This window comes from Microtus ochrogaster, linkage group LG3, assembly GCF_000317375.1.
Source record: "Microtus ochrogaster isolate Prairie Vole_2 linkage group LG3, MicOch1.0, whole genome shotgun sequence".
NCBI lineage: Eukaryota > Metazoa > Chordata > Mammalia > Rodentia > Cricetidae > Microtus > Microtus ochrogaster.
In genome coordinates, this window is record NC_022029.1 from 6,411,064 (window position 1) to 6,430,804 (window position 19,741).

Here is a 19,741-nt window from a genome sequence, read left to right on the forward strand (position 1 = left end):
AAAAAAAAAAAAAAAAAAAAAAAAAAAAAAAAAAAAAAGAAAAGAAGCATATTATCTATCTATCCAGAAATCCCCAGAAGACCCAAATATCAACATTAAGATACAAATCAACACATAGCTACAGCCTCATGATTTTATCCTTAGAGTAATGAAATAAAAGTAGTACACAATTTTTCATCAGCTTCGTGAAAGGATTTGCTATGCATTGAGCATCACTATCGAAAGAGGGTAGAATGATGTCAGAAATGTGGCTGCCTTCATCTGGTCAATGACAAATTAGGGTAGTGAAGTGAAGGGTACAAGTTTATGTATACAGTTCAATCATAGTCATCAAGCTGGAACCAAAGCACTCATGCTCCAAATGCTGGTTTTATTTCCATTCACAGAATATGTTTTGCTGGAAAACATCATTAATTATGAACAGTTGTGTGCCTTCAGTTTTGTAAAAGATAAGGTAGGAGAACTGTTTAGTTGTTCATTTCAGAAAACAAAGATGAGTCATACTGTGTTGTATTCTTGAAGAACTAAACACAGACTAATTAGCTTACAGCTGCAGAAAGTGTGAAGAATAACTCAAATGTTTTATGGTGAAGTATAGCTTCTTCAGAGATGTAAAAAAATCAGAAAAGAAAAACGTTTTTAAATGAAATAATTCAGCAAAAATTTACATGGCATTGAATGAAAGATAATTGAAGTTGTATACATAATATATGTATAGTTATATTTACAAATACATACACAAAATATATATGCCCATACATGTATAAGTAAGAGCATTTATAACCATATCTATTTAAAAATTATTTTTAAATAAAATTGTATACATCTTGTATAAAAATTATGATAACTGTTTTCTTGGAAAAATACAGTATTTGTAAGAGTACTTATCACAGAAATAAATATCTGAATGAATATCTGAAAAGAAGTCACAGTGGTGTGTGCTTTTGTGGACCGAGTGCTTCAGTTACTTATTTTGATTGCCCTTTAGTTCACAGACCTGTTTAAGGGAGAATAATAATAATAATAATAATGATAATACATACACAATTTTTTAAAAACACCCTGGCTCACATGCCCAACTAAACATTAAATTAGAACTCTGTTACTGTGTATCCATGCTCACATGCATCTTAATATTTCCGCATCTCTACTTTCAATTTTAAAGTCAATACTTATTTTCTGTTTCAACTTTCCTTGTAATGTAATCTCCTAAATCTGTTTTTCAGCCAACTATTTAATGTCTAAAAATTAAATAAATTATTTTACATTTTAAAATGGAATCTTCCTGTTTGAGATAAAAGTATATTTTTGAATCTAATATAAAATAAAAGTGATAAATATATGTTTCAAATATTTTAGCTAATGTTATATCATCAAATTTTTGCTATTTGAGTTTATACAAATTAATAATTCCAGAATTATTTTTCTCCTCATTTGCATTGAATACAAATAACGATTGGGTGTGGGAAGATCCTCAAGTCTACAAAGAAAAAGCAATGATGTGGGATATCCTTCTGTATTTGTGATGCTTTTATTGGTTGATGAAAAAGCTGTTATAGCAAATCACTTAGCAGAATAAAACCAGTCAGGAAATCTGAACAGAGATATATACATAGGGTAGGCAGAGACAAGCAGACCCCAGTCAGCCCCCAAGGAAACAAGACATGTAGAAACTGAGGCAATGCCACGGTTACGTGGTAATTCATAGACTAATAGAAGAAGGTTAATTTAAGATGTAAGAACTGCCTAGGACTATGCCTAAGCCTTTGTTCAAACAGTGCTGTAATTAGTTTAGTTTCTGTATGATTCGTGTCTGGGCTACAAGGAAACGAAAACATAGTCTCTTTCTACAAAACAAACCTGCATCAAAATTAGGTCATTTAACACTGTCTCTCCTAAGAAAAATCTCATCTTGTCTCTTAAATAGCTTAGTTACCAATTTTTGCAAACTACATATAGATACAGGTTTTAAATAAGGCCATGCTAATAGCTTCCTTAAGAGAGTACCCTGCTCATTGCCTACTGACACAGTAACTGAGTCATTGCTTCTTATTTAAACTTGGCAGGATAGAAACATGTACAGTAGCAAATATCTTTTCTCATAGCATCTCAGCACTAAGAAGACTATCTTTCCGCCAACCAGCTAAGGTCTAATTTAACTTAGCCATCAAGCAACTTGGGGGAGTTTGTTGAGTCAATTGATCTCAAAAATGTATTTGCGATGTGTAAAGCAGAATACACAATGAATCAATATTTTCAGAATAATATAAGGTCATATGTACAAAGTTCATAAACACTGCAAGTACTTTATAAATGTTGGCTTCTGAAATTGATTTTAGGGTGTTTTTTTTTTTTTTTTGACAAAACAGCTCTTTAGAATAACATACGGGCAGAAACATTTAACAACAAATTCCCCACTTGTTTAACCTTTTCATTCATCCATTAGGTGGGCAGTAACTTTGACTGGGCCATTGTCTGGTTCAGATGAAGAATCTTTCTGTGTTAATAACAGAAAATGTTTGTTTCTATCAAGAGCAATCATATTATCACATCAATGATGTTCTTCTCAACATTGATAAGCCTGTGCCTATCCATATAAAATGATTCTACTAACAAGAAATGAGGCAAGTCCATTGTACAATATATGTAGATGTTCATATCTATGGCAGCCACTTAAACAATTTTTATTTATTTCCTAAGTTGAGAAATTAACACAAACAATGTCATGTCATTGAGAGCTAAGTGTTACTGACATAACCATATATATAGATGTTCCTATGGTAGCCAACTAAACAATTATTTATTTATTTCCTAACTTGAGATATTATTGCAAACAATGTCATGTCATTGAGGGTGAATTGTTAGAGAAGTAAAGAGAAAAGAGCCAAATCCTAACAAGAAACATGTAATGCAAACTGCCTCTAGCTGGTCTTTTACAAGCAACAGTAGACTATTGTTTTTTTATGCGTTCTGAATAGCTCTTCTTTTACTTGCTCCTAAAAGCATTCTTAAACTGATGTAATTTCATTATTGAAGTATTCTCCAAGTCAATCACAAAATGATGACCTACTTAATAATTAATGATTCCTGTGTTTCACAATAAGAAAAGCCATTTGAAAGCAATATATTTAAATATTAATGTAACATAGTCCTTAATGAATTATACTACTAAACCTACACATTTAAGTTGTCCCAGTATGAAGGCATCATAAACCTCACATTGTCATCAATAACTGCTTCTCATCTTCAAACAATGAGTTACTAAAATACACTCATTGACTCAATGATCAGTCACTAAACTCATATCCCCCATTCAAAAGAAATGTTCTAAGGATAATATAGTTCTATTTGCTTTCATTTTTGAAGAAACTTTATATATTATTCTCTGTAATGTCAATACAAGTTCACAATCTTCCCAAGTGCAGATTCCCGTCGAATCTGTCTTCTTCATTAGTAATTGCAGTACTTGTTTTGATAATATGCATCCTATCTACCACAAAGAAATATCAAATTTATTTTCAATTTGTTTCTCCCTGATAATCAATGTCAGTAAGATTGTTTTCATCTACTTCATAGCCACTTACATTTTGTTTTGTTTTATGCTGTTCTGTTATTAAGAAGTACTGTGTCTGGCCTTTTGTCCCATTACTTGTTATTACCATTTTAACAATTAATTCAATTTTTAACTATGGCACTACCCTTCTTTCTTTCCTTCTTTTCCCCTCTTTCTCTCTGTCACCCTTCCTTCTTTATCTGTTTAATTCTGTTCTCCTTTACTTGTCAAACATCTTTATATATTTAACATATTTCCACTTAGCAGAAGTTAATTTTGTAAATACTTCCCACAATTTTTAGATAGATAACAATCTTGTTGATCGTAGACTGGTATTCAAAAGCAGTTAAGCTTCAGAGCAGTCCATTTACCTATTCTTGCTTCTATAGCTTGTGCTTTAGGCTCATATGACCCAGGGATCCTAATGTAAAATAGAATAAAAGGAGATTAAGTCTGTGTCTCACAGAAACAGATGCACAATGTTTTCCCTGAATCACATTATCACAATGCACTCTGTCCATATAACTATAAGCCCAGACAAAGAAGTAGATGTTGTCATCAGAAGAAATGTAAACAGACCTACAGAACATCAAAATATCTGAAAATAACCAAACATAGAAAGGCAAAGTATGATCTCAATTTCTGGGAAATTAAAAATAATCTTATGAAAGCAAATAATAAGCCACTCATTGGCAGAAGATCAAGGATAGAAGTCGTGGAGATGCTGGGTTAAAAGTGAACAGGTACAGTAAGATAAGTTAAACAATTTCCGGAAATTATTGTCTAGCATTCTGGTTATAGCTAATAATAACATATTGCATACTTAAAAGCTGTTAAGAAATTATACCCTATGTGTATTAACAAAATGGAATTATGTGAATATTTTAATTTGTTTGACTAATAGTATCACAATACATCAAAACATCACTTATATATGCAAGTTTGTCGATGCTTCCATTCTATGGTTGCAATAGAAACGAAACAGTTGAAACGTATGAAAAGGGCAAGAAAGCAGATCTGTTCCTGGCACCTGCCTTCTCTGTTCAGAGACACCTTGCTTCCTCGCAAGGGAATGCTTGAGTCAGTGGAATCACAAGTTTTCATCTTATCATATGAAAAATACAATTGTACGTAAGGCAATCTCTTTACTTGTTAAACTATTGTTCGAATTCCAATATGTGATTAAATAACAAAAGTAAAATAGTTCATATGAAAACACCATGTTGAGAGACTATAAAATTTCCCCCTTTAGTTAATTCAACAAACATTCATAAATTTGGTGTTTGTGGAAGAAGCAAAGCTCTCTGTAGACATTCTGTGTCTTATTGGGCATCTCCTATGCACTTTCATGTAATTCCAGATGAGATTTTGTGTTATCAGTCACCTGCATTCCTTTGTCTTTCAGGTGTTGAACTGTGTTCTTTGAAACAAAACCGATTTTTTTTTTTAAGTACTTTCCCTTCAACCCGAGCTCCCTGAGTTTTGCTTATTCTGCTTCGAGGTGAGATGTGTTAGGTAATCTTAATTAATACTTGTGAAACCTAAATTTTCCTGCCACACAATGGCATCCATAAGCATCAACTGAAGATCAGCTATTCAGTGGGGAGACTTTTCAGCAGCTGACTAGGAAGAATTAAGGCAAAATGACAAGTCAGAAATCCCCATTTCCAATCAGAGAATATAGTTTAATATTTTAATTTTCCTGGCATAAGGTACATACGGTCTGCTCAAAAAAGTCATAGTTCACTAACGGCTGCTCATTGTAGGAAGAGGAGCATTTCTGATAAAAATCTTTCATTATATTATACTTGAAATAGGAACTCAAAAATATAGTAGACACCGAGTGTAGCATAATATTCAGAATTCTGTGCTAACCTTATATTAGGGACATGAGAATATTGAAGTTAGACTTTTAGGAACAATTTTAGTTATGATAATTGAAGTTTACAAAAGCCAGGAAGGTAACATAAGGTCATGTGATATTTTTGACTTTTGTTTTTAAATTATAAACCTTGTACAAACCCTCCAGAGGCAGTGCACACTAGCATTAAGGCTATGAGAGGGCTTTGAAATGAAATTACTCATCTAGATTATCCAAGTGATTACGAATTAGACAAAAAAAATAAGGGAGAAATGAAAGTAAAATAAATGAGTCAGCAGGGCCACTTAATCACTAATTGAAAATCGTATTTGAAGTTAAAAGAGCCATACCCCAAAACAGTAACATTAGAGAAGAATTAAAGAACAGACAAATGAAAAATGACTATTATGTTGAGGTACTCTGAGGTATCACAAAAGGTACTCTCTGCAATTGAATGCTGTCATCTCTGGAAGTAGTCCTTGAGAATGACAGCAGAAAATCATTAAAAGGGTGGATGTGGCTACCAGTCAAAAGAGGACCTTGGAGTTAAATATAATTAATTTAAAAGTATAAGCAACTTGAAGAGCCTATAATAATAGTATAAAACATAAAACAATAAGTTCTTTTTCTCTTTTCTTCTATGGGTACAATTTAGAACTGGTTTCCAATAAATATTAAATAAATGAAAAACTTTTATTCACCTACCAAGATTATGCTTATTTTAATGACTTTGTATACTTGCTTTATTGACATACTGGACATTTCTTTGTGACAAAGTTGGTGTTTATTGTACTAATATAAATAAACTCTATCACTCTAAATCATTTTAATTCATTTTGTGAAATATATATATGCATACACTCAGGCACACACATATATGCATATGTATACATGCACACACACTCACACACACACATATATATATATGCATATGAATACACCAAACGTCTAAACTCCATTATAATTTCCAATGCTTTATGAATATAGGGCTTCAAATTCTAAACTTTATAACACAAATTAACTTTGCTATATTCACAGTCTATTTTTCAGTGAGAAGATAAGATCATAAATAAAATAGTGTCACCATGCTGCTCCTCATAAATTAAGTAATCATTTCTAATTTATTGTACAATGTGTCTGTCACATTCATGGTAGTAATATAAATAAAACACTTGAAGTCAATACTCAGACCAACAAAGAGTATATTCCCAACAAACTGAACCATTATGCAAACTGAAGAACAAATATATTTTAAAATAAACTGTCACTTTGGTTTACTTTTTCTAGTTAGGAAGCAAATATTCACTCAGTATTTATTTGGTAAGCATCCATTGTTTTTTCAAGACTACCCATACTGATTTGCAATGAAGCCTCTAATCAAATACATCACATATGAAGAGAAGTCAGAGTAGCAAGGCTTGCTTGCCTTTGTGGTGTTCACATAGAAAAGGGCCATGAAAGGTAAGAAGTTTGATGAGCTGACTCCAGGAGCACTGCAATCTTGAGCAGTAACTAGCAGGTAATAAATATTTAATTTATACATGTTAGAAAAATGAATGTTACTTTTAATATGTGGTTAAATCTAAATAATTAAGAAGTGTAAAATTCTCCAGGTTAAAATACACACCAGACACACAGATTTTAAATGAATTCAGGACAAGCATATTCAGCATATATCACAACATACAAGGGATGCAAACACAGAGGGTGGTGAAAATGCTTAAAATGTAAAAGTAACTTTTCTCAGTTAGTAGCGCCCATTAAATGATGTGAGGAATAGAGTTATAGTTACCATTTCCAGCAGTCCATAGGATCAGTGCAAATAGTATTTTAAGAACCGTAGAAAACAAATATACAAACTCAAATGAGAAGTTACTTAGATAACACGTTCATTCACAGTGATCAACCAAAGCTTAGGTAAAAGTATAAATATATTTTAAAAGTATGGACTATATAGAGTGAAAGATCTGTATCAATTTTAAGTATTTCTTCTACTATAAATGTGATCCCTTTAAGATGAGATACAACTCATTTCAATGTAGTAACACTACTTTTTATGATAACTTGTCCTATTTGAATAGGTAAATTAACATTGTCTGAAAAACCTCTTGTCAAGTATTATACATGGTATATATTTAAAAACATTGAGTCTTACTTTTAACTGTCATATTTGATCATTGGAATCTAAAGTCATATATATATGCACACACACACACACACACATATATATATATTTATATATATATAAATATAAAATTTTATGATTGCATATGCCAAAAGAATCCAAAATCTGAGATTTGGAATTTTCTTAATTTCTATTTGTGAAAAGTTACAGAGATAAAAGGTAATAAGTTGCAAACAGAGTTAGGTGTTTCTGAGATGTATGTAATATAGCATACTCTTCACACCAGCTATTCACATGCTTCTTATACACAAACACAATGAATTTCTGTGCAAGAAGGCATTTTCATAATCCTATTTTTCATTTTTATTTTGTTTTATGATGTATGCTGAAGACAAGGCTGTGATGTTTGCTGTTAGAGGCAAAAATGAAATTGGTCTACCTGGGTAATATATTCAATATTTTTATCTATAAAAATCTATAGGTTAAGCAAACTATCAGTGTAAAAATATTTATATAGTCCACTATTAAAACATTATATATTCCTATATTGCACAAGTTGTTTTAATTTATAGGGTATGAGGTGATAGCTCCTTACTGTTAGGTTGCTAACCTAGAATGCACTGGGCTCAGGTTCAAAACCCAGCCTCACTTCACACACACACACACACACACACACACACACACGCACACACACACACACCACTTGACTGGTTTGTCATTAATATATATGCAAAGTATATGTGCACTTATTTGGGTGTTGGAAATATGTGTTCAAACAAATCTTATCTGCATTTTTGTAAGCATAGACTGACCTATGGCATTATAGTTTAGAATAAGACATTTTATTTTATTTCTATTTATTTATTTATTTACTTCAATTTGGTTTTTCAAGACAGTTTCTATATGTAACAGCCCTGGCTATCCTGAAACTTGCTTTGTTGACTAATGTGGTCTTGAACTCACAGAGATCTTCCTGCCTCTACTTACCGTGAACTGGAATTAAAGTCATGCACCAACACCACTGATCCATAGGAACAATTTTAATGCCAAGAAACCCAGGCATTATAAATTGTGTGCATAAAAGTATCAATGTTTATAAAAATAGAGTTAGAGGAAGAACATTCAAAGCCCTCAGGGGTCTGTAGGGTGGCTCTAACAGAAACATACAACCACGGTGATGACATCAGACATGTCATATTTTTACATAGCAGTCTTAATTATAAGCTATATATGTGAAATTTTTACTGGTATTTGTGCCCAGGTTTTGCATATACTTTCATCAAGGTGCAAGCTATGAAGAGGATTCATTTCAAACTCAAACATTTTTTTAGAAAATCAAACAATAAAGTAATAATCAGCAGTTTTTATAAAACCAAGTGATTTTCCAGCTCCTTCATCTACTATTTCACTGTAACAGATACAAGTATTGACAGTAATGAAGAATTTCTTAGATCCCTACACAACCAGCACTTGTAATGGAAGAAAGTGCATGAGTGGATTTTCTTCATTTGGATTTGTCTTTATGAATTGTTATCACTTTCTCTTTTACTGAGGAAGCTTGGTTTGGAGCATCTAAATATTAAAGAACTAGGAAAATACTGTATTAGCTACCACAATTTCTACATATAGTCTATCTCTCCAGTATATACCTTTAGCAAAATCAGATAGATGTTTCAAGAAACATGGATTATGGCAAAACCAACTGAAATACAGCTTGAATATATTTAATGATCATTAACTATAAATTTGGGATGGCAGGCCAGAGAACACACTTAAAAAGCTCTACACAAATCAGTCACTCTCAATCTCAGGTACATCATCTATGAAATATGATTTAATCAGGAATAAATGAGGTAATGTGTCAAGTGCGCACCACAGTTACATGGCGTAAAATTGGCACTCAAAATATTATTCCCTTTAACTTCTCTTGGACACTAATGGAAACATTTTCAGCTATGTATATGCACTACCAAAAGTCCTAGAGTGTCATTTCAGCTTTTAGTTTTCTACAACTATACTTATAGTGTATGAATGTTTCATGGTGTCATGAATGCATGCATACCGATTTGTGTGTGTATGAATGCAAAAATATATGGATATCTGCATTTACAAAGGACCTAGGTTATGTGGCTATCCTCATCACTTTCTACCATTTATTTATTTGATTGATTGATTTACTTACTTTCTTACTTATTTTGAGAGTATCTCAGTAAACCTATAGACTCCTGACTTCAACTAAGCTGACTAGCATTAGAGATTCAAACGTCCACCTGCCCCTGCAACCTTTCCACTGAGATTACAATTGCCCACCACTGCATTCAGCTTTGTATGTTTGTGTTGGTTGTCTTAAAGTACATGAGTCAATTTTCTTCATTTGGATTTCTTCATTGTACCTAACTTAACCAGTCAAACATTTTTTCACACCTAGTTTTCTACAATTATAACTATTTGCACATATTAACTATATATTCTAATGAATTTTAACTGAGATAGATAGATGATAGATAGATAGATAGATAGATAGATAGATAGATAGATAGATAGATAAAGATGTATCTTCCCAATTAAATTTGCATGGGACATTTTTGCTTTCACCAGGCCAGGTGGCACATGCCTTTAATATAGGCAGAGGAAGGCAGTCTATGAGAGTTCAGGACCAGTGTGGTCAACATAACAAGTTCCAGGATAGACAGAGCAATATAATAGAGGGAACATTCTCAAAAATCATAGAAAATACAAATTTTATTTGTTTTTTTTTTAAAGAGAGGGCTTCTATGTGAAACAGTCCTACCTATCTTGGATCTTTATTTATAGTCCATATTGGCCATGAACTCACTGAGATCTTCATGCCTCTGCCTCCCAAATTCTGGGATTAAAGATATTAAAGATATGACACCACTACCCAACAAAAATAAAATTTAATAAAGACATATTTATGGTTTCAGAGAATCATACCATGTCCACTAATTTCTTCTTCATTTTTTATCTTTGGCACATATAGCACATGACCAGTACCTTACAAACATCTTTATCAATCTGCTTTCCTGTTCAATATCTAGGTCTCAAAGATCAACCTAAGTATCAAATTTAGGATTGATTCAAACACTTTCTGCCTTTGTAGCCCACAGTATCCCATACTGGATGCCATTCCTAGCCTTTCTCAATCAACTAATAGATCAAACAACTGAATAAATATTCAAACTGGATACACAGAGCTGGATATTTCTGTCCCTGGGACAGCTAAATCCTTTTCTACAAGTTGTTCATGTTGTTTTCCCCTCCTCTCTGTCCTTGTCTTCATTTACTCTATCCATTTTGAAGCTCTCTGTTGCACTGGGTAGAAACATGGTTTCATGAGAATAGGCTTCACTTTAAATGTATCTCAAGTTCATGTTCTGATTTCCCAGTATTCAGACTGGGCATTTGTGTTTTCTGTGTCTTGGGTCATCATGAGAAAAGCAGAGGTAATGGAAATAGAAGATTGCTTCACAATTAAGCTTCATGGATTTTCATTAAGATAAGGAATGAATGCCAAGGATTCTCTCTGACCTTTGAATAATCAATCATATGATATCTTCTGATGTTTCACAATGTTTGTGCTGGATGATTTGTTGCTTTCTCACGTGTATCTTTTTTTTATTTCCAATCTATATTAATTTTTTATTTTCTCAACTGACAATATGGACTACCATTCTCTACCGATCAACATGAATGCAGACTTTTCAGCAAAATCATCAAGCATTTTTAGTAAAAAACAAACAGATGATGAAACACAAGTAAAGACTAATTAGTAATTCCAAATAATGGCTAATCGCAATTGATATAAGAAATCAGATCCTTTCTCTGTATTTCAATTTCTTTCCCATAAAACTAAACGTAAAATCTTTATAAACTTGAGTTACAAAGTGACAATAATCACATTAAAAAAGACCATGGTTAGAAGGTACTCACCTTATACCCCATTCAGTGTTTGTGAATTAGTTAACTGACAAAAGACACCAAATTAAAATGTATCTTGGTGCACGCATGTGAGTGGTGTGTGATATGTGTTTTTGGTAGTGGTGGTGGTGTTATAGCTGAGCTTGGTTGGTGTTGCAAATCAAACCTGGGGTTTCATGGAGAGTAAGCACACACTATTAGCTTAGCCACACATTCATGCCCCATCTCACATTTCCACCTTTCTACCAAACTCCATGTGGTAGATACACATTTACATTAAATTACCAGATAAACCACTGACATTAATTTGTATACCATATATTTCTGAGTGTGGGGGCCATGGACATGAGCATACTTGACCTAACAAAAGCCACACACTTAAATAAGTCTGACTTTCCCTTCTCCTAGATGTCATCATCTCTTTTTAAGTCCTCAGGTAAGAGTTGAGTTCATTAATATCTGCCTAATCCTTGTCAGGATTAAGGATGGCTTGATCTTCTGCAGATCTTCTGCAGGCAACCACAGTGACTCTGAGTTCATAAGCACAACCATCTTGTCCTATTCAGGCGATGTAATTTTATTATTTTTCTGATTCTTACAATCTAAACTTTTACATCTACAAAAAATTTGGTGTTGTGTAATGTGCATTCAGCACGTGGAAATTAGAGGTCTAGATATTACCCACATAGTTTTCTATTTGATACTCATTTAAGTCAATTATCCTAACCATGTGTCTACGCTAAGCATCCAGTGTAACTCAGAGCTCAAGATCTTTTACTGATATCACCTTGACAATTTAAAACTCATACATATGTCTTACGTTTGTAAATGGAGCCTCCTGTAAGGTTGTTCATTATAGAATGTATGCAAATGTTCTACGACTTTTGCCTAAGGAGGTTTCTTCAACATAGCAGATATAAAGAAATAAACAAATAAATGTATAATTAAATGATAAGAGTTCCAGCCATCAATGAGTTTAACAGTCTTTAATCGTATAAGATATTTCTAATTACAAAGCAAATTTTGCTGATTTTATATAATTGAATAAGAGGTATTTCAATATGTTATAAACTTTAATCTGCCTGCATATTATTGAATATAGTGAACAAAATCTGAAATAAAAAGCTTGATATTTTACACTGTGCCAACAGGTATCAGTTTCCCAGCTATCCTTCATGGTTGAGCATCAAGATCAAGCAATAGGATATGTGCAGGTCAAAATTTTAAATGAACAAATTAATGTTCTAAGAACTACAGCTACTTCATCAAGGTCAAGAGCCCCTCGGTAGTCTGTGCCTTATGATCTCAATGACAATGACTTTGACTTTCCCTGTGTTATAATTTTAATAATGCAAAACCAAAAACCTGTAATCAGCCTGAAGATTCTTAAACATGTCTTCCTTTGTCTGTGATAAAGATTCTCAAAATTCTTTTGCACCCATTTTAATTATTTAAATCTAGGAAAGTCTGGCCCATGACATCATATCCTTCTAACATAACTGGTGGTACTTGATTAAATGATAGAGGCACAGTAATGTATGTCCCTCAGAAGAAAATGCTGTCTGCTATTTAGTATGAGCACCTATATAATATAAAACAGCAAAGATCTGTAAAAATATTCAAAAGGGTTCCACAGGAAAGTACATGTGTTTGCTGAACAATTAATGACAGCTTAACTCAGTTAATTGGCAGAATGTTACTTATAATAAAAGTGCTGGTTGCTTCTTAATGTGTTCTCCTATCATGTAATTTGGAAAATTAAAAGCAATTCATAATCTTTTAAATAGCCTTAGCCTCATTATAATTGGCAGGATATAAAGATGCAAGGAATTCAAAATTTTCTAAATTCAGTAAAACCTAAGAACCAAGCATACCTTCTTTATAAGAATACTAATATTATTTAAATGATTGTGTATATTCCAAGAGCCAGATTAATGTCATTGTGGATAAAAATAACAACAGAAGCCCAGATAAGACTCTTTCTCCTGTCTCCTATCAATTGAACATTTTCCTTTACACTATTAGAAGTCCATTGTTAAGATGATGACCCTGAAAAAAAAGATAAGTCAGAATGATTTTCCCAGGGTCAAATGCCAGAGAAAGCAGCAGGATCAGGTCGAGAGACTTCCAAATGTAGATGCTCTACTTGCGTTTCAGCTCCTGTACCTCAAAATAAGCCCCACTATTCAGCTGGCTACTAGCTTCAGATTGGCTTTCCTTGTTTCACAACAAACCAGCTCATTTGGAAAGAAGGCCATTTTTATTTACAAAATTATATGAAGCTTGACCTTTTTCCTTTACTGAATGAGGTTCTTTTGTTCCCTTAATTGCTTCTTCTGTAAGATATTAAGTCTGAGAGAACCTCAGTCCCCTGTGTTGATGAAAAAAACTCATCTGACACTCGGGACTTACCAACTTCTCCTATTGCCCACTGGGCTCAGATTCAGCTTGGGAAATGAAAGTGAGAGCAGCAGGCATCACGTCGGGGAGGGAATACTTTGGGCTATTCACTGACAAAAAACATTAATTTACAGAGCCTATCTTTCCTAAGTTAAATGTACATGCAGTTGATTCAATAGAAATCTCACACAAAGAGGGTGCAGGCAAAGAAACAGAGTAGGGTAGATAGATAAAGGCTTAAGGAGAGGCCGTTAGCTGTTACAGCCTATACATAGGGGCCATTTGTGGACTTGTAGCTACTAGGCACCCACACATCTGTGCTCTGTCTTCAGAAGGTACAGATCTCTAGTGATCAGTCACTTACTATCATTTTCCCAGAAAGAAAAAGTGGAAGCAGATGTCCAGATTCTCTCAGTGAGTGGGCATTTCACAGGTCCCCTGCCCATGATTTAGGTTTAAGGATGCAAGACATGGCTGACACGGGTTGCTCTGAGTGGACGAGCACGGGTAGGTTTCAGTGGAGCAGTGCTTCTGTTTTTCATATGTGAACAACAGTAGCAGACTGGATGGAATGAATCATATTAAATGATTCTTAAAAGAAAATGAAAATGATCTCAAGCATGCGAGAAGTTTGAGAAGCAACCCTTTCCTATTTCAGTTTGTGAATTTGACTAAAAGACAGAAAATGCCCTGTTAATGAGAGGCTCAGTAGAGATTTATGACAACAGAGGCTGTGACCAAGTCTTAAGAATAAGGTAAAGGCAATCGCACAAGTCAAAGAATTATACATTTCTTCCCATGGGCAACTGCATTCAAAGTTAACAACCTCCCTTCATTAGATAGTAATCCTTCAGTGGAAATGGTAGGCTTTTAAAGGAACATTTCTATTTCAATTTTTAATAATAAAAAAAAGCTTTCACTAGCATGCACAATAACACAGGGTTGAAAGTAAGCTATTAGGCCTCGTTAGCTAATTATGGTATTGGCATCCACTTAAGTTAGCTGGTTTTTCACTTGGGTCATTTTCGTCCATTCAACTGTTGTGGTTCAAAACGTTTTGACTACTTAAAAGGGAATACTTCATCGTTGCCTTTCCCCAGTCAAACTGCACACCACTTTCCCCAACCAACAGCTTCAATCATGCTCCATAAAATCCCCTGCAAGTGTATTGTTGGAATCATAAATCAGCCAGCTGAGGCTTTAGTATTTCCAACACGAGCCTGAGGGTCACTGGCTGGTAGGTTTTCATGGCTCCATCACAAAATAAACATACAAAAGAATAAACAGAAATGTGAGTTACACACGGTTCATTAAAAAAGGAAAAACAGCTCCCAGTGGTGTGCCGGATACTTGCCGCTGCACCCTTAATTAGAGAAGAAACAGCAGCCTAGAGAAATGAGGCTCTGGAATAAGGACTTCTGTTTCCAGGCATCTTTGACTACATTATGACACATGGCACAGCAATAGTACATGCTTGTTCACACAAAAGCTAGTTCCCTCGGATACTCAACTATGGCTCTCTGCATGTCATACCACTGCACTAGACCGAGAGATCTTCTTTACAAAGATGCCATCCTTCTGCCCTGTTTCGTTGACAGGGAATATGGGTTCCCCTGCAGGCATGCTTCCGTTCCACAGTTCTTCTCTGTAACTACCCTCTGCACTGATTATAAATCAGCTGAATCACAATTTCAAATAAATGTTACATATAGAGAACCAAGGTGCATCTGTCTTTGTGTACTATTTCTACCTAGATACTTAAACATTCCAGCCTCCCTCCTATCCCTGAATTCCAACACCCTTCGCATCAGCAATGATAAATGCACAGACTGGAAAACTGAGCTGATTTTCTCCAGACACCTCACAGGGTAATCATCAACCTGCAGGAACTTGTCCCATATTACTCTACACTACACTCACCTAATTGCATCTAAGTTACATTCTCAGCCTGTCTGTTCAGATTCAGACCGATTTGTGTTATAAATGAACAGTTAAACACAACCAGCAGCCTTCCAAAAGTGACAGCTTGTATCTTGTCGTGCACACGGATATGGCATGCTGATCTTTGCAAGAGAAGTGACTGAATTAATGAACGAGACTAATATTAGCTTCAGATGAATCTATCTGCAATTTTTCCAAGACTAGTATCTCCCATCCTATGCTAGAATAAGAAAAAGAGGAGCTCCTGACAGAGGCACTTTATAAATGAGAGAAATATCCGGCGTGTGCATTCTAACTTTGGAACATAAAAATCTGCATCCAATCGCGGTTCATCATTTACTAACACTGTAGTTTGAAGAGAAGGACAGAGAAAGGAAGGATTTACATCTAAAATGCCAAGCCCTGCTGAAGAATGATAGAAGGACAGTGTGAGCAAGAGCAGAAACAATCATTTCTTGCTTAAAATGGAGTTCTACCACCCCCTGCTGGACCAAATGAGCAACACCGAAGAGGTGAAAAATGCTTAGAATTGGATTTAGAGAAGATATTTTAACTTATCTTGAAATTTATTAATTTCGTAGAAAATGCAGCACAAACAATATGGCATTGCTATACTTTCCAACAAAATGAAAAACCATGAATATTCCCATTGCCTCTAACGACTTCCACCATCTCACATTTTCACATTTTGTCTCCCACATTAAATGTCCAAACTTGTCTGGACAGTTGAAAACCTTTCGAATGATTGTGAATATATTTTATGCGAACGTGTACTATGTAAGACAAAAAGATAAATTCATATCTTCTGTACAGAAGGCTAGCAGAGATCGCTTCCATCAATTGTCCCTAGGGTTATTCTACACAGTCTTTTTTTCCTCCCCCACCCAAATTTTAAAAAAAAGAAATGCTCCACAACCTCCCAAATCCCTTACAGGTGTAATTCAAATCGGATGTTAGAACGTGTTCGGATTTTTCTATATTCACAGGAGGGTGGGGGTCACAATGAATGCCTGCAACACAACCCTAGTTTTAGCCATTTGCTGTCTTACAGCATCTATGGCCCGTTAGTTCCCAACATAAATAAGCCATCAAACGTTCACTTCACAGCCAAGAATAGGTGTTGGGAAAGGAGAAAAGAATCTCCAAGAATTGAATTTCTTGCACACCACAGAGATTTTTTTGATAAAAGACTTTAATGCTGATAGTTTTTGTCGCTTCTGTAAAACACCACTGTGCCCTTCCCTTCCGCAACCTCAGATATTTAACTATGAATACACACCAACAACACTCATCCAATTTCTGGTAATAAGAGAGAAAGCCAAAAATCCCAGAAGAAGAAGCAGTTTCCCCGATCTCTCTCCCACCGATGCCTAGCTCCAATTCTTCACGGTCTCCTCTTATTTAAGGGTCCTTCGAGCCAACAGAGAAAATTTTAGGGACAGCCAAAAGAAAGAGCTAAAATCCTAACAGTCGCCCGGAGAAGCACCGCAACTTTGGTGCCTTGGTTCCATCGCTCCAGAGCCTCGCTCTTTGCCTCTCTGGGTTGGGTGGAAGGGGGAGGGAAAGTAAAGCCAGAAAGCCGCACACTCCTACCTTGCCCGCTACTGACAAGCAACCCGAGCAGGTAGAAGGAGAGGAGGAGGCTCATGTTCAGGACGTGACACCGGCGGACAGTTCCAAAGTTATTAAGTCCAGCCCCGGAGAGAGAACCTTCCGCTGCCACGGCCGCCTCTGCTAGCCCGCCGCTGCTCCTGGCTGCCCCAGCCACCCGCAGCCCGCGCGCTCCTCCTCGCAAAGTGACTGCAAGCTCCGCGCCTTGCCGCACTATATCCAGGCAGCGGCGGCGGCGGCAGCAGCGGCCGCCGTGGCGGCAGCGGAGCCGGCGGGAGGAGGCGGGGGCGGGACGGGGCGGAGAGGCGCGGCCCCGGCGGATCCCTCCGCGCGCGCACCGTCTCATCCAGCCAGGCGCGGCCCCGGGATTCGTCCGCAGTGGAGCCCCCAGCCACAAGTTCGAGCTCAGGCGCTTCTAGCTTAGCGAGGCTGATGTGAGATGACCCCCGCGGAGAAGGCAAACCTCACGGGGCGACGATGGCTTGCGCTCACATGTCGTTCTTAGAACAGGGAAGCTGGCATACTTGAAGACTCATTTCTCTTCCAGCTCCCGCAGGTTCTTAGGGACCCTCCTGCACTGTGGAGGGCGAGCCTCATTTGCACAGGGCTCAGAAGGTTGGGGAGGCAAGGGGCTGCTGTTGCATCCTTTAGTACCTTCTGAAGGTGGAAGTGGTCTGTGTCTGTCGGGGATTTAACTGGAGTCTGGGCTGACCCACTCAGTGCTTTGACACTTCCCTGTGGAGGAGAGTCCTCTGGAGTGGGTTTCCTATGCGCTGCCCACGATCAGCCCTGTGAGGTGAGATCTCCCCTTTAGAGTGTGAAGAGAAAGTTCCTGGGATGTAAATGGAGGGATTGAGCTAGCATTCTTCCTCAAGTGAGTCACCTCTAAGCCCCACCACACAGCATCCCTCAAAACTGAGTGCCTGTGTCATCCACAAGTGCTCCCAGTTCTCATAGCTGTGTGAGACCTGAAAGGAAAGTGTGGTGCTCTGGTGTGAGATCCCCTCACCCGAAGTCGGGGGCTGATCACAATTTCTACTGATGGAATGGGGAAACAGTGTGGCACTTTTATGTGACTCCTGTGACAAGAGACTGGTAAGAGGCAGGATCAGTGGCTTCAGGGCCCTTGTCTCCTCCCAGGGTCATACTGAACAATTGCAGCTGACAACAGGTTCTTCCACCAAGCACCTGCCCTCCCTCCTTAGAATGGTCAACTAACTCATCAAAGACTTCCCGTGCTTCTCTCATCAGCAAGGACTGTAAGAAAGGTCAAGGTAGAAGCATGGACAGGCTCAGAAAACCTGACCATACCCCCAAAGAATTGCTTTAGGAGGGCTGTGGTTGAGCAGACGGGGGCTAGCAATAATACTGGATAGCACAGTTCCAGTATCCAGAGAGTATAGTGTCTGTTATTTGCTCTTGTGGCCTGATTCATGGAGAAGATTGACTTTCTTAGTCCCTGGAGTAGGCTCTGTGGAAGGAGGTGAGGGGAAGCTTTAAGCATCAAAATGAGCCATGCTAAGCTCTTTGACTGAAGTCACTCTGTGCTCCTCATGCTCCAGAACCTCAGGCTCCAGAACCTCTTCTGCATTTTGGGTTTATAATGGATACTGCAAAAAGGGAGATCTTTACCAGGACACTACCCCTGCACCTTGTATTATTCCCGAGTTGCCCCCAGTGCATTTAGGAATCTCATAGTGAAAATTTTCTAGGAAAGGGTGAAGCAATGTGTTTATATGTGTGAAAAACGAACAACTAATAGTGGGGGGTTTTGTTTGTTTGTTTTTTATTTATATTTCTTGATTTTCCTAGGGCACTGAATGAAAGCACACATGCAAAATCAACCATAGAAGACTCTTAAAAAGGTAAGATGGGTGACAAATAATCTCTTCCCCACGATGCTTGCAGGTTTTCAATCTGATACCTGCAATAGCCAAGTGTAGTGAGTACTAGCTCAGTTCAAGATCATGAACTCTCATGTGAATTCGCCTACAGCCAAGTACCTATTGCAGACATTCACAATCATGTGTGTGCAAACGCACACACAAACACACATACAGAACAAGGACATACACTTAATAGTGATAGAAATATTGTTCTGCAAGTGTGTCCTTCTTTATATTATTAGGCGCCAATTTACTTTATAGAAAATAATAGAACTATGACAGAGAACTATTTGATAGTCTGTAAAGTCACTTGAGTACCAGATTTCTTTAAGACATGGAAGGAGAACAAAGGAAGGTAGCAATGGCTCTTCATCCATTAGTGCAGTTTCTTACTAAATGTTTATATTATAATATTGTATCAAGAG

General features: G+C 36.4%; 1 protein-coding gene across 1 annotated transcript in view; it reads right to left on the minus strand.

The window, feature by feature from the left end:
- Positions 1–17,666, minus strand: part of Ncam2 (neural cell adhesion molecule 2) — a 364,630-nt gene extending 346,964 nt beyond the window's left edge. The window contains exon 1 of the mRNA XM_026786021.1: positions 17,413–17,666. Coding sequence (XP_026641822.1) covers positions 17,413–17,467 — 55 coding nt within the window. The 5' untranslated portion in view covers positions 17,468–17,666. The remainder of the gene's footprint in view (positions 1–17,412) is intronic.
- Between the last annotated feature and the right edge of the window lie 2,075 nt (positions 17,667–19,741).